At 39.2% G+C, this 16,478-nt stretch overlaps 1 protein-coding gene across 3 annotated transcripts in view; it reads right to left on the reverse strand.

Annotated features, from left to right (window-relative positions):
* Positions 1 to 16,478, reverse strand: part of MYOM1 (myomesin 1) — a 216,921-nt gene that overhangs the window by 156,587 nt on the left and 43,856 nt on the right. For 2 of the 3 annotated variants that reach the window (XM_033933964.1, XM_033933966.1), the window contains 2 exons: positions 6,193 to 6,330; positions 1,126 to 1,336 (listed from right to left, as the gene is read on the reverse strand). In XM_033933964.1, coding sequence (XP_033789855.1) covers positions 1,126 to 1,336; positions 6,193 to 6,330 — 349 coding nt within the window. The remainder of the gene's footprint in view (positions 1 to 1,125; positions 1,337 to 6,192; positions 6,331 to 16,478) is intronic. The other variant, XM_033933965.1, reaches the window with a different exon arrangement.

Below are 16,478 nucleotides of genomic sequence, written 5' to 3' on the forward strand. Positions count from 1 at the left end.
TGAATATCTTATTATGCCCCAGCATGTCAGCATTCATTTTTTCATATTTATAAGTTAAACATAAGTTCACCCACCAAAAAAGAAAACTAAGGTGATCCCAATTCTTCCAATTGCGAGTAATCATTTGCATGGCTATCCCGGTCATAATAAGGAAAAGCCGGCATTTGTAGCGGTCCATGGGGGAGGTCCATGGGGGAGCTTAATATGCAATAACGTTCCGCATATAACTACCTAATACGTCAATGGAATTGATGCCTCCAGTATGGTATTAATCTGTCCCCATATTGACTTCCAAAAGTTAAGTATCAAAGGACATTAGAACAGCAGATGATCCAGTATCCCTACATCAAGATGACAGTGCCAGCATCTATTAGATTTAGAACTATCTAATTTTTGTAAACGAACAGGAGTCCAGAAACTTCTATGTAACAAAAAAAAACCTTTCTGACTTTAAAATTTTTTTTATGTAAACCACCCAGTCATTTATTATATATTGAACCATAAACAATATATAGAAGGGACTGGCTTGCATGTATTTGTACAGTGATGTGAATCTAAGTAGTAATATTAAGAACATGAGCATAAGAAAAGCCTCCTTTCCAGATTTCCCTGGATACCCCATGACTTAAGAGCAGCATTATATATATCGAGTAGGAACGAAGACTAATCACTCTTTGCCCACTCATGCCAGACTTCATAACAATGCCTGCTAATTTCAGGTTCTTCTTTGATCCACACTGAACATGTGCAGATTATAGAGAAGCCTTCCTGGATCAGTCAAAGCTATTGTCAATTTTGAGCAGGCTGTCTTCAGGAAGAGGGGGATTTGGGAGGCTTAAGAGAAGCCTTTTTCTGTAAGTTGGATAGTAGTTGAGGAGTATGCCAGTGGGCAGGAATGATACAACCGTTTAGTTGGAAACTAGCAGATTGTTGGATTGGATAAGGAGTAGAATTTGGGAGGTGGGGCAGGAATTTTGTGCCAGGAGGTTATAATCAGGAGCTTGAGGCAGGGAAGGGAGGCCAGAAAGCATTGGCAGATCATGAAAATATGTAGACTGCTTTGAGTGTGGTTGTAAAACTACAAAAAGGCGGTATACAAGTTCCAATCCCTTTCCCTCTACTTACTGTCCTCTTCAGTGCGAGGTATTCTGCTTTATCTCGAATTGCAGTCCTTCTTGACTTTGTCTGAAATTCTTCATGTTCAGAAGATGACGAGGCCAATTTACTGAAATGAATTCCTTCACCGGTGGCAAAAAGATTCCGTCTAGCAACATAACCTGCAGCTTCCTTAATTCTTTCCTCTTCTGTGTCAGTAATTCCAGTGATATGTTGAAGACTGGAAGGAGATAGAAAAGTATTATATTAGGCCAGTGGTCTCAAACTCAAACCCTTAGTGGGGGCCACATTTTGGATTTGTAGGTACTTGGAGGGCCGCAGAAAAAATAGTTAATGTCTTATTAAAGAAATGACAACTTTGCATGAGGTAAAACTCTTTATAGTTTATAAATCTTTCCTTTAACAGTTAAAAGAAAGATTTATAAATGTGAGGGCTGCAGAAAAAATAGGGTACTTGGAGGGCCGCAGATAAAATAGTTCATGACAATTTTGCATAAGGTAAAACTCTTTATAGTTTATAAATCTTAAGGAAAGATTTATAAACTATAAAGAGTTTTACCTTGTGCAAAATTGTCATGAACTATTTTATCTGTGGCCCTCCAAGTACCCTATTTTTTCTGCAGCCCTCACATTTAAAGTTTAATATCTTTCCTTTCTCAAAACTGACACATTTCAATCACTATATTGAAAATAAAATCATTTTCCCTACCTTTGTTGGCTGGTGACTTTATTTTTCTGTGCTTTTAACAATGTTTCCAGGGCCTTCTTGTCCTTTGACTGTTTTTCTCTCCGTCTTCACTTTCTGCCTTGCATCATCTTTGGCATTAACTTAATATTCAATTTTTCTGCTTTCTTTTCAAAATCTACGTTTCCATGTCTTACCTTCCCTTCTATCTCTCTCTTCTTCCGTCCCTATTTCCATGGTCTAACATCTCTTTCTTTCCATCCCTCCTTCCTTTCCCCTGGTCTGGCATCTGTCTCCTTCCCTCCCCCAACTTTTTATTTCTTTCACCCTGCCCCCTTCTTTCTTTCTCTCTCTCTCTCCATACCCCCTTTCTTTCTATATGTCTGTCTTTCTCTCTCTCCCCGTGCCCCCTTTCTTTCTTTTTTCTTTCTCCATGCCCACCCTCTCTTTCTGTCTTTCTCTCTCCATGCCCCTTTCTGTCTGTGTCCCGTCTCCCTTCTTTCTTTCTGTCTCCCTATCCCCCCCCCTTTCTTTCTTTATTTCTCCCTGTCCTCCCCCAAGCCACCACCATTGGGGAACAGGCTGCCACCGCCGCAATCGGGGAACAGGCCAGTGCCGAGGTCTTAGCTCTCACTGCTTATCTTTCCCAGTGCGGGCCGACCAATTCTCGCCACCCGACGTCAATTCTAACGTTGGAGAGGAAGTTCTGGGCCAGCCAGGTAGCGATTGGCTGGGCCGGAACTTCCTCCCCGACGTTAGAATTGATGTCGGGTGGCGAGAATTGGTCGGCTCCGAGCTGGGGAAGATAAGCAGGGAGAGCTAAGACCTCGGCACTGGCCTGTTCCCCGATTGTGGTGGCTTGAGGGAGGGCAGTGAGAAGGTAAGGGAAGCAGATTGGGGACCCCTGCTTTAGTTGAGCTGCAGTCGCGGTCTGTACGCGATTGTCCTCTCCACAATCGGAAAACTTGTGAAATGGAGAGGACAGATCGCAGGCCCCAAAATAGTCCCTGAGGGGCTGCATGCGGCCTGCGGGTCGCGTGTTTGAGACCGCTGTATTAGGCAATGCAATAATTTTTGTACTTTAACTTAAATAAAAATTTTTATGTGTTTGGTAACTTAAGTATCAAAATATTCATTTACCTTTACTTTTACTGAAGTACTTTAAATAACACTGAATTGCATACCACCTTATTACTAAAATGAAAGACCTGTTCCCTATTTGAGGACATTGATCCAGATTCAAATCAAGAAAAGCATGTATATGTTTGTGATTAGCACGTGTGTAGAAATTAATTGCATCAAAAGCAAAATGTGTTAAAACTGGAGTTTCACACTTGCAGTGTACTGTATATATAAAACGGAAATTTCACTCTAGCATAGCTCTTCCAGTATTGTATAAAGTCCTGCCACTCCCTTATCCTTATAAGTACCAAAACATCTGTTGAGAGGCAGCTTCCAACAGCTGTAAAGTCATCATTTGGAGGAGTTTGTTTGTTTCTCCACCTTCTCTCAGGTACTGAGTCAGCTGAGAGTATCATATTCATGAAATTCACAACTCAGGGCCCCATCTACTTTAGCATTAGAGACTTTCTTGCCTTTGAATCTGAATCCATTGAATCATGATCTTGAAGAGAGATTCTTAGCTCAGGAAGTTATATCAAAAGGAAGAACTCTGGCAGAGGGAAAGTTTCAACTTTATTAAAATTTGGTATACTGCTTATACCGTATTTTTCGCTTCATAAGATGCACTGTTTTTCCCTTCAAAAGTGGGTGAAAATAACAGTGTGTCTTATGAAGCGAATATAACAGACAACAGCTCTGTACCAGACAATGGATTGGCTGTGTTGGCTGCTGTAGGTGACCCGACTCCCTTGCAAGTCCAGTGCATCCTCATTGCAGCCCTGTGGTGAAGCTACAAATGGGCATGCTGAGGAGAACCGCCATGCGCCCCCTTCTTCCTGCTGCCCAGAAGGAAAGGGTTGCGAGTGAGAGGCGGCAGCTGCCTGTCAGGGGATCCACTGAGCCTCTCGCAGAACTCTTTGTTTGGTATGGGATTTTGGCTCTGAACTTTTCTTTTTCTGTTCGGTGCAGTAGCTTTTTCCTTCACCAGAGGACGCTCTGAGAACCCTTGGAGGATGGCTCCGGGGGTGTAAGAGATGTATGTTGTGCACAGTTTACTTGTTGAGAAGAGCCATCTAAAAACACACTCATTTCAGCATCCTTTGATTTGCTTTTATACCATCGCTCACCTCAGACGGAGGGCAGTTTTAGGGAAATGTATACGTTTCTTTACCCCCCCCCCCAACAACAACAACAACAAAAAACAAGTGGCTGGGACTGCCTACCACTTAGACCTGCCAAGTACCCTGTCCTGGACTACCACTAGACCATCAAAGGGGCTACAGGATACAGGGCAGGGAGGGGAGGACAGGGTGCAGAGCCTGGCAAAGAATGTGGGGTTGGGTGCAGAGCCTGGTAGGGAGAATTTGTTTCAGAATTTTTTTTTTCTTGTTTTCCTCCTCTAAATCTATAGTGCGTCTTATGGAGCGAAAAATACGGTAAATTGTCTAAGCAGTATACATAATTAAAAGAAAATTATAAAATTAAAAGATATACACAATAACAGAGACAAACACATTCGTAGGATGAAAAGGTGAGGAAAATATAATATTCAATAGGAAAGAAAGACATTAAAAGGTAAACACAAGAGGGAGGGTATTAAAATCCTGTCAAATAGTAAAAGCTTAGAGCGATATTATCAGTCAAAAGCATCCTTAAACAGAAATGTTTTAAAATTTGATTTAAATTTTGTAAGAGAGGAATCTTCTCAAAGGTGTGAGGGCATACTGTTCCATAGTGATGGAGAAGTGACAAAAAGGAGTGCATTTTTAAAAATTTCAAAACAAATCAGTTTGAATTGATTCAGCGAAATTGAATTGGTGAATCAATTCAAATTGCAAATCGGGAAGCACTATTCAGAACTTCCTAGGCCTTTGATGTACTAGTATGTGAGGTAGTGACACAGGATTTCTTGCACAGGATTCTAGGTCCATTAACCTTTGATCTACTAAGAAGGAGAATCGAAAATTTGTTTCATGGATTACTGTTTGGAATGGAATTTTAATTGCTCCACATGAGGGTATCACTTACAATTCATTTTCTGAGGCTGAATTTAAAGCACTGTTGCTACATACAGTACATTAATTCTCCTTCTGGTTTTCAGCTGAGCTACCCGATCCTATTGTGCCATAACTCAATTTCACGTCCTCTGTCAGCAGTACAAGACCATTGTCTATTGAGACCTTTTACTGCTGACAGAGGACGTGAAATTGAGTTCCACAGTTATGGGACAATAGGCTAATCATTCTCCTGATGAAGCTCTTTGAAGCCTGAAGAGTAAAATGGGGACGCTCCGTTGAGCACCTATCAAGCTTGGAAGTTAAAACCCCAAGCTAAGTACAAATTGTATTGGGTTAAGATTTCTTATAAAAAGCATTGAATAAAAGCAAAAAGTACAGAATGAAAACAATTGAGTATGCACATAAATTATTTTTTTTTTAAAAATAGAAAGAAGTTAAATAAATTAAAAGAAAAAAGGGTTTTTTGACTGATGATAGCTCACTTATAGTTAACCTGTCAAGACAAGTTCTAATATCAGAAAGCTGAGGGCGCCTGAAGTCTTCCCCCCCCCCTAGATAAGATAAAATAATCAATAGTACACTAAACAGCAATTTTTAATACGATTCCATACATATCCATTTATAGTCAAAGTAGAACTATGTCATCTGCATAAATATATACTGTGTAGCCTACATTTGAAAAGATCTTTCCTAATCCACTCATGTTAAATAAGGAAGGTGATAAGGATGAACCTTGAGGCATACCACATCTAGCTTTCCATATTTCAGATAATTCAATACCTCTTGCTACTTGATATGTTCTTCCTTCCCAAAATCCTTTCGACCATTGAAAAACATCACCATAAATACCCAATTCACTCAAACTATATAGCACTAACGATTCACTGCGTCAAATGCATGCATTGCATCTTGCTCCTGCTCTTTGCTTGCTGAAGTATTATTAGGTCTGATACAGTTCCCAGAAATATTCTAGAATTTTAGAGAAAAATGCATATGTCTGAATATCTCCACCTGTGAAAAATTCAGGACCTTCTGAATATTTTGGAAGCAACTAAAAAAAAAAAATTGAAAAGAAATAAAAGCCTTAATGTTAATTGCTTTATATTTGTTGGCTTGTAGCCATTTGTTTTTTTCTTTTTGAATATGATCTAAGTTCAATTTCTTTCTGTACAAGTTTTGTTTGCTTGATAAATAATTTGAAATTTATAAATAAATAATAAAAAAAGAAAAGAAATAAAAGCCCATACGTACCGTCCTCTGAACACAGGCACAGCATAGTTAAGGTTTTTATTTTCTTTTTCCTCAGAGAGATGTATCTGTTTTGATCTCTTTGCTTTGGGACTCAGCTTAGATGAACTCTCTTCTACCGCATTATGGGAATACTTTAGTCTGAAATGAAATATGCAGAGGGGTCCATTGTAAACGTTAAAAAACAAAATGATCTCTTTGGACTCAATATTCAGATTGCAAGAGGCAGGCTGCATAACTCCTGTGGTCAGCGCTGACTCTGGGTATTCAATGATGGGCTGTTTTTGGTGACCAATGCTAAATATTCGGGGGGTTGGGGGGGTTGTTTGGCCAGCCTTAACCAGGTAAATTAATAGCGACCAAAGTCAGGCCTCCTATTTATGTGGCCCGATTTGGCCAATAAACGTAGCCAGTCAGCGCTCGATATTGTTGGTTATCATATGATAGAGCTGGTTAACTTTTAGTTGCTAACCGCGAATAATAAGTGGAGATAACCAGTTATCTCTTGGTGAATATTTGTGGTTAGCTAATTAAACACTATTTAAATGATTAATAGTCGTTTCTGGCCAGTTAAATAGCTTTGAATATCGAGCAGCTTGTATTCAAATGTAGAAGTAAGCTCACAGTTTTCAAAGTCAAAACAATAATGAATGCATTCATTAAAAAAAATCTCAGAACTTAAAATATTAAATGCTTTTTTAAATTTTGATTTCTGAACATATTTTCAAAGGAAAGCTAACTGGAGCTCTGAATGCATACATTTAGAGTGACAGAAAATACAATATTTTATTTATTTATTGAAAAATGTATATACTGCATAAAAACGATGTGGTTTACAAAATTTCATGCATACATATTAAAAATACTAAAACATATTTCGATAGAACAACATAATAAAACATTAACTAACAGTATCATTATTAAAACCTTTTTTCAAATTCATCCTACAAGATGGAAAGACAAAATCCCATAAAAACATTTACTGGACGGTAAGCCTTCAACAGCAAATAGCATTAGCACATGAAGGCATTAACAAATAATTGTGTTTTCAACATTTTCTTAAAATTCAGTCTCCCATCACAAAATCGCAGAATACCAGGAAGCACATTCCAAAGCTTGGCACCTGCTATAGACAGCACTTTTGCCCCAATCTTAACAAGAGAGACTAACATCTTACCCTCCAAATTCAACTTCATACCATTTTCAGATCTCAAACATTTTCTGGATTGATAGATTTCAATAAAACTCCTTTAGTTCCCTTGGAGAAACATGATATAAGATTTGCTGTATGACTGAGAGAATCTTAAACTGTACTCTCTGCTGCATAAGTAACCAGTACAGTTGTTTCAACACTGGGGTTATATGAGAAAAGAAGTTTATCAAGCCTCTAAGATGGTTTGCATTTTTGCACAATTTATATTCAATATTATTCGATTCTAAGCTACACCCTGATAACAGAGAAAGATAACCACCAGATTTAGTAAATGGTGCTCAAATTTGGGAACAAATCCTAAATCCATATGCAAACTATAGTAATTAGTTAATGAGCCATTAGCAATTATTGATAATTGGCACAAATTAAAATTTGAAAGCTGATCTGCTTGCACACTCTTCTATAATGTGATACACCTAAATTGTCTCGGGTGCAACTCAAAAGTGATGTGGCCTTGGGAGAGGTATCAGTGGATCAGGGGCATTCCCAAAATGTTGTGGCAGAGTTATAAAATAGGGTCGTTTGCATGCCCAGCTGTCACTGTAGACCCTGAAAGGGGCTATGTGAGGATTACCCCCCCCCCCACACACACACACACTGAAAACCTATATAGTGAAATATAGGTATAAAGAATATTGCTGATATATCAGGTAAGACTTGCTATGGTAGAAAGCTTGCACTCTGCCCTAGAAAGCATCCTTGCTTGAACATAAAGGGTTTTTATGACCTTATGATTTATGACATGTGTAATGTACCTTTTATCCTATGACCATATGATCTATGGCTTGCATCATATGTAATCAATACTGATAATTTGACATTTGCTTGTTATTTTACCTCCAAACGTTTTAATAAAAGGAGTCCAGTGCTGTATGCTTCGGGGAGTCATTTCTTGATGAAGCTGCTTTAAGCATCAGATAGAAATCTCCCTGAAGCTTCTGTTACTGTATATTATATGATTCTAGTTGTGTGTGTGCCTGGTGTGTTTCTCCTCTCTCTCTTAGCAACTCAGTGAGAATTCCCCTACTAAGAACAGAGTGGAGGGACTACTTGGGTAAGTGATATTCACTCTCCAACATCACCAGTTGGGCGCGAGGATTTAACTAAACATAACCATTTGTAATAACAAATAAATTATATATAAATTAATAAGATTCCAAAGGTTCCAAAGACTGATGTCTGTATAATTTATGATATGTCCACCACAAATTTATTAAAATATTTAGAAAGGAAATAAGTAATATTACATTCAAAGTAGTTGATTAAAGTATATTAACAATTTATTATTAATTTATATATAATTTATTTGTTATTACAAATGGTTATGTTTAGTTAAAGTTTTCATTAAAAATTTTTTGAAAGTTTGTTTCCCACAATTATTTTTGATGACATAAGAGTGCCATCTGCTGGATGTCTATTGTACCCCTGAGGCAGGCTTCTAAACTGAAACATGGACTGTGTCGGGTCCATGACATACAATGAATATATGATAAAGACTGTTACATTTATATTTTAATAAATATTGACTCATTTGACCTATTCCGGGTTGATGTGTACATTTCCTAACCCCACTTGATCATTCTAGATCAGGGATCTCAAAGTCCCTCCTTGAGGGCCGCAATCCAGTCGGGTTTTCAGGATTTCCCCAATGAATATGCATGAAATCTATTAGCATACAATGAAAGCAGTGCATGCAAATAGATCTCATGCATATTCATTGGGGAAATCCCGAAACCCCGACTGGGTTGTGGCCCTTGAGGAGGGACTTTGAGATCCCTGGTCTAGATTGTTTTCCCATGGGGCTCATTTCCTTGTTTTATTGCATCGCATTGAAATATATGCCACTGTTATAGAATTGCCAATAACAGGTAAAATATGTGCCTATAATTTAGGTGTGAGCACTTATACTAGCCATAAAGCTGGTGTAAATACTTGTACCTTAGTACTGGAGATATGTGTGAAGGTGGCTTTCATCACTGAACTTTCTACAACAAATGTTTTATAAGCTAAGTATGTTGCTTTCATCTTGAAAGAAAATTGGTGAAAAATTGGTGAAAAACATTTGATACATAGTGAGATTTATATAGGTTATAAAAAGAAGTTGGACCTATGAAGAACGTGATACCAAACAATGTCACCCAGACATAGAAAAACACACATTCCTTTCACACACCCTCCAATCAAAGAAGTGCAACGGAAAAAACTGTGACGGCCTCCTAGCAACACAAGCAGCAAAACTAGATAACCAAATCTCCAACCTACTGATAATCACCCCCGAATACAAGATATTCAGAAAAGAAATAAAAACGATACTCTTCAAGAAATCACTGAAACACTCTTAACATCTCAATTACCTTCCATCCTCCCGCCTTCACCCCGCCCCACAGATACTACCTGTTCTCCTCAACTTCTCTTGAATTCACCAATGATCTTCTATTGTAACCCACCATTTATAACTCTTTTGTAATCTGCCTTGAACCGCAAGGTAATGGCGGAATAGAAATCTCTAATATAATGTAATGTAATGTAATGATATTACACTAAAGTTTAAAATTTACATTAAACTTACCATCTGCAGATACAATTTAAACTAAGAATTTATTGAGGGAGGTCTTTTGTTGAACTGTTGAATATTGTCTCCTGAATAAGGGGTCCTTTTACTAAGGTTCGCTAGCCGTTTTAGCACGCGCTAAACGCTAACGCGTCCATTATAGTTTATGGATGCATTAGCATTTAGCGTGCGCTATAACAGCTAGCACACCTTAGCTAGGACCCCTAAGAGTGTATTTGGTTACCACATATTTTACTGCTGGGAGCGATATTATTCAGCGGACCATTGGCACAATCAAATAAGGATCTTCTTAGTTACCCTCAGAGTCAAATGACTCTAATATTACAATGACCCAGACCCACTTTAATGGTGACTTCCAGAGCCCCCAGCACAATCTTCCTGGAATGAAATTCTTTTTTTTCCCAATCATTTTTATTAAAATTTTCAAACATACAGACAAGGCCAGAATAATACACCAATAGAGTACTACAAGTACAATGATAGTAGCAGAACAGTAAAAGCTAACTATCAGAATATCCCATCCCCAAGGTTACAGGCAGCAACATAGAAGCAGAACAGTAAAGCAAAAGAAAACCCAAAAATGTATGGACAGGGAGTATCAGTCCATAACGAGCTAGGCCCACAATGAAGCAACAAGAACCCAGACCCCAGCTAAAGGAACAGGTATGCAGCCGCACTAGATATCACAGTACTAGCTGAGCACAAAACATCCAGGGAATATGAAATAGTAGTAGAAATGGGCAAGATGTCGCATATTAAATCCCACACTGCCATCCAAAAGGGTTGCAGGGAGCAATCAAAGAGCATATGCTGTAAAGTACCAGAAAGAAGGTCACATCACCAACAGAGTGAAGAGGGCAGAGTAGGCAGAGCAGCCAGCTTTGTAGGAAACCAGACTGCTCTGTGCATAACAAAACACAGGGATTGCAGAATAGATGCAGATCCAAGAGGTTTGTTGCTAAGGGACCAGACATGAGACCAAGCAGAGGAGGAGAGATCCTCTCCAATTCGGCACTCCATTTCCGCTGAACAGCTAACTGACTGTTATAACAGAGTCATACAAGTTGATGATATACAGCCGAAAAAGGCCACTGAGTACAAGACAACTGTGGTAAATAATCAAGTATAGGCGCTGAAGAGAAAGTGCAATTTTGTAAAGATGACCCAAAATGCTGGCAAAGACAATGCACCAGCTGCAGATAAATTGAGTGGAAGGCAGTCCATACCAGTCCTTGAATGCTGCAAAGGTGAGGAAATGACGATCCAACAATAAATCACCAACAATCCAAATTCCTGAAGTCATCCACGAAGTCTAACGAAGCACTTTACTGTCAATTGTGAAATATATATCACCCCATAAAGGGGCATCCAAAGAGTGATAAATAGAAGCAGACAAACAATGATCTACAAATTGCAGCGCAAACATGGTCTCCCTCAATGGTATCCACTTGTGTACAGAAGGTAGATTATGGGCAAACAAGACTTTCTCGATAGAATATGGTTTCAAAAAATGCCATTACACCTATGCCCACACAGGAGATGGTTCCCCTTCACAGGATCCAGAAAGCAGAGTAGCACTACGCAACAATGCAGCCTTAGCATACAACACAAAATCTGGAAAGCCAACCCCTCCCAAATCCCTGAGCCGTTTCAACACCAATAAAGCTATTCTAGGCGGCTTTCCTAGCCACAAATATTGTAGAAGAGCTTTATCAAGGGAACGAAAGAAAGAGACAGAAAACATGAGTGGTATCATCTGTAAAACATACAGGATTTGTGGTGCAATGGCCATCCAAATAGTTTCCAGACATCCCCACCAAGACAACCTTAAAGGGGTCCAAGCTGTACATAAAGCCTGAACTCTAGCTAGTAGAGACTTAGCATTGAGAGAGACCATGTCAGTACAAGTAGCAGCAACATGTATACCCAAATACTTTATACTGGCAGCACACCAGGTAAGACCGTAAGGCGATATCATGGCCTGTGTACAATAAATAATTAAGAACAAAATTTCAGTCTTATCCCAATTTATGGAATATCCTGAAAGAGTACCAAAAAGTTGTAAAAGCTGTAAGATACAAGGAATGGTCTTAGGAGGCTCAGAGATATACATCAAGACATCATCAGCAAAAGCGAACACCTTTTTGATGATGTCTCCCACTGCTATACCCCCTATATCTGGATTGCTATTGATGGCTAGAAGAAGGGGCTCCAGAGCCAGGTTAAATAGCAGAGGGGACAAGGGGTATCCCTGCCTAGTTCCACGAGATAAGGAAACAGGAAGAGTGAGAATGCCTTCAATATTCAACTGGCTCTGGGATTGAAGTAGAGCAATTGAACCATATGAATGAACCATATGCATCGCATAGAATAGATACTTCCACTCCACAAAGTCGAAAGCTTTTTCAGCATCAAGGGACATTACACAATGTGGAGTGGAAGATCTGCTCACCGCTTGCAGCACATGACACAATAATCTGGAATTATCTGAAGTCATTCTTCACCTTGATAAAACCACATTAATGAGGCTGAATGAGAGTGGGCATAAGGAGAGCCAATCTATCTACCAGGAGCTTAGAAAAAATTTTACAGTCATAATTTAACAAAGAAATAGGACGATAGTTTTTAGGGAACAGCAGATTGTGGCCAGGTTTGGGAAAAATAACTATAGAAGCCTCCGTGAACGTGCCTTTACTGGAATTAGCAGCTATAAAAGCATTATAGAGAGTATGCAATTTCAGGGATAAGAGAGATTGAAAAGCAGTATAAAATTCAATTGGGTACCCATCACCCCCTGGGGCTTTATTGGCCTTCAATCTTTTCATAGCTGATTGGATTTCAAGCAGAATGAGAGGAGCAAAACAACTAAGCTTCTCTGCAGAGACATCCAGAGGTAGAATAGTCTGAAAAAACTGCTCTAGTTGTTCTTAACCAGGATCAGTACCGGAGGTATAAAGCTTTTCATAATATGCGTGGAACTGATCTGCAATACCTTGAGAGTCAGTAATAAGACGATCCTCATCCTTGAATGCCGATATTCTAGTCATTTGCTTTTTCTTCTTAAGGTAATTGGCAAAGAGCCATCCAGGCTTATTCCTTTGCTCATAATAAACTGTATGTGTCTTAAGTACAGCTACTTCGACTCTCTCTGACAAAAGAGTATAATAACAAAATTTCAATTTGAATAACTGCTGCCGTGTAGCAGAATTAGGATGGAGATGTAATTAATATTCAAGGGTCCTAATATCACCCTCTAAGGAAGTCAGTTTCACATTTCTAAGGCAATGTTGGGATGCAGAATAAGCTATAATTTCTCCCCTTAGATATGCTTTAAACAAATCCCAGACTACATGATAGGGAAGCTCTGCAGTGTCATTGAAGGTAAAATACTCAGTCACCCACTAGGAAACTTTTTCAGCAAAGTAAGAATCAGCCAAGAGTGTAATGTTAAAACGCCAATGCCTAGGCTTTCCAGAGGGTGAGGGAGCATCAAAACGCAGAGAAACCCCCGAATGGTCAGAAAGAAGACAAGCTATAATATCAGTGCCCACAACACTACCACCTAACTCAGAAGAAATGAGTAAATAATCCAAATGCATGGAGGAGGAATGCGGAAAAGAAAAAAACATATAAAAACATATAATCAAGCTCCAGGGGATGAATCAGCCTCCAGATATCCGTGAAACCATAATGAGAAAGCAACTCTAGCAAGAGAGCATGAGTTTTAAGTGGTTTGTTTGATGCTGACGATCTATGATCCAAACAACTATCTTATCTGAACTAAAATACATAGATCGGGATGGTTGGTTTAAATGGAGAAAGGGGGACTCATTCTTGAAGCAGCCTCACGGCGAAACATGTCGATATGACAGGTCCCTTACCCGATTTGATCGAATGAAAGAACAACTTTTAAGATAAGTTCATTAAATTATATTTATTTATGAAAGCACTACGCACTTTACAATAGTTTACTAATAAACAATATTATAAGAATAAGAATAAGAAAGCTAAAGACGTTATAAACATATAGAGGGGGCAAATAAAGAAGCCATAGCCATGAAGATACTTGTGTCACCGAATAAATGGGAGACCAATTGGCATGTCTGAAGCCCCAAAAAGATATATGTAAACAATTTGTAGCATTGACCCATGAGATAATTTCTAATAAGGATTGGTCAATGTTTTAGTATTGACTGGGACATTTACTTACCAAACAACTATCCAGCACAAGGTTCCAGTCGCCCCCCACTACAAAAGTAGAAGTAGGCAACGAGGCCAATGTGATGGATAAGTCATGAAAAAAAGTAGCATCTGCTGTATTGGGACCATACACATTCAGGAAAGAAAAGGTCAAGTTATCAATTTTTATAGTGAGAGCCACCCACCTTCCCTTCGTATCCTCCTTATGAGAGAGGATAGAACACTGAAGTTGACAGGAGACTAAAATGGCCACTCTCGCCTTCTCAGAGTCAGCAGCAGAATAAAAACAGTGAGATACCCAGTCCCTTTTCAATTTAGCTGAATCCAGGGCTGCCAGTTTAGTTTCTTGTAGAAAAACTATTTGAGCATGCTGTTTTTTACAATACAATAAGAGCTTTTTACATTTAATGGGACTATTTATACCCTTGACGTTAAGGGACAATACAGAAATCATCATTCATGAAAGGTAAAATGATATAGCAAACAATGAGAAATCTAGGCAGAACTGCAAGTGAAGTGGAACATAGACATTGTCTGAATAAATAAATATACCAGCTGCTCATGTCTAACCTGTAACCAAAGAAATAGAAAGGCCATTACCATTGTCACAGAAACACCACAATCAACCAAAGCCCCTCCCTCCCCATAAACAAACTCCCCCATGCCCTGAAGGCAAAAAGCCTTTCATCAATCCAACCAAGCTAATGCAGCCTGATGAAGGCGCAGTAACAGTACTCTCCTCTCGCCTACCTAATGGAGAAAAAGAATTATCATTAGGACCCCAATATCACAGAACTTAACCATTGGTATCCACATAGAAAAACACATAATCATGCATGTAATGACATAAACTGGGCACCACTCAAATGTGTACTATTAGGCAGCCCATCAGGTATCCATAGAGTGCATACTTTCTTGCTCATTGAGGAAATGTTCAACATCAGCAGAATCCATATATGTTTTAGTATGATTTTGGTACGTGATTTTAAAGCGGGCTGGAGAAAGAAGGCCATAGCGAGCCTCATGAGCCTTCAGGTGGGATCGTAGGGCTAGAAAACGTCGTCATTTGTCTGCAGTAGTCTTCGTGAAATCAGCTACGATATAGATGGTTTACCCTTGCCAGGTAATCTTCCGCATTTTTTTCATTTTGTCTAGGATAAGAGCCACCTGGGGATAGTGGAGCAATTTGAGGATGAGCAGTTGCGGCTTGTTATTTCCAGCAGTGCCTCGTGTCAGCACCCGTTGAGCACGCTCGACTTCTAGCGGCCTGTCGAATTTCACAGGCAACAGTTGGGGAAGCCACTTTTCAATAAAAGCAATGGCATCAGCTCCTTCCATCCCTTCATGAAGGCCTAATATTTGAAGGTTGTTCCGGTGACATCGATTGCCAAAGTCTTCCATTTGACTTTCTAGACTCCGCAGTAACTTCCGATCAACAGACTGCTTAGCAGCAACATCATCTATCAATGCACTCTTTTTCTCAATCGTTCCCAGCCAACTATCCATTGAATCGAGTTTACTGGTAAGATGCTGAATTTCTGTCTTGATAGCTTTAATATCAGCTTGGCTCTCAGGCAGGATATTGGCGATCGTACGCAGTTGATCTGCAACTTCTGCCATATTGTCTCTGTTGGGCTGCCCGCCATCAGACTTAGTAGGAGATGGTGGGTCAGTTTTATGTCATTTGGCACTAGAATTTGCCGCAAATGCCGCCTCAATCTTACCCATCTTCGAAGTCGGCATATTGAGAGAGTAAAATACTGCACTACTTGATAGAAAAATCGGGTCATTAAAGCTATTATTGTCTGGCGAGAGCAGGAGCTCTGGTGCTATACCTCCATCTTTCATGGGCTCTCAAGCGCCCCCCCCCCCCCCGGAATGAACTTTTAAATTTGCCCAAAAGATCAGTGTGAGCAGAATTACATGGTAACACTTTGGCACAGTATGTTAAAGACTCATTTGAACCCTTGTGGTTTACGAATATATAAAGAGCCTAAAATTTTTAAACTAGATTCAAAATTCATGGATAAGTAGATTTTAACTTTTAAGATTTAAATGAGATAAGAATGATTTTCAACAGAATTGTATTTATCCATGGATGTATCAAAAATATATTGATCAAGGAAACAGAAGACTGCATAATAACTCTTCCTTAGATTCAGCATCGAGTGGGGATGAAGGAAGTAGTGGGAAGGGTTACTCTTACACTAGAGATGATTACTCATCAGAATGTAGACCACAAGGCACAAGAAACCACAAGAGAATAGGAAACCTGTAACTCAATCTCAGCAATGCCATCATCAT

The sequence above is a fragment of the Geotrypetes seraphini genome, chromosome 2, assembly GCF_902459505.1.
Source record: "Geotrypetes seraphini chromosome 2, aGeoSer1.1, whole genome shotgun sequence".
NCBI classification, from domain to species: domain Eukaryota; kingdom Metazoa; phylum Chordata; class Amphibia; order Gymnophiona; family Dermophiidae; genus Geotrypetes; species Geotrypetes seraphini.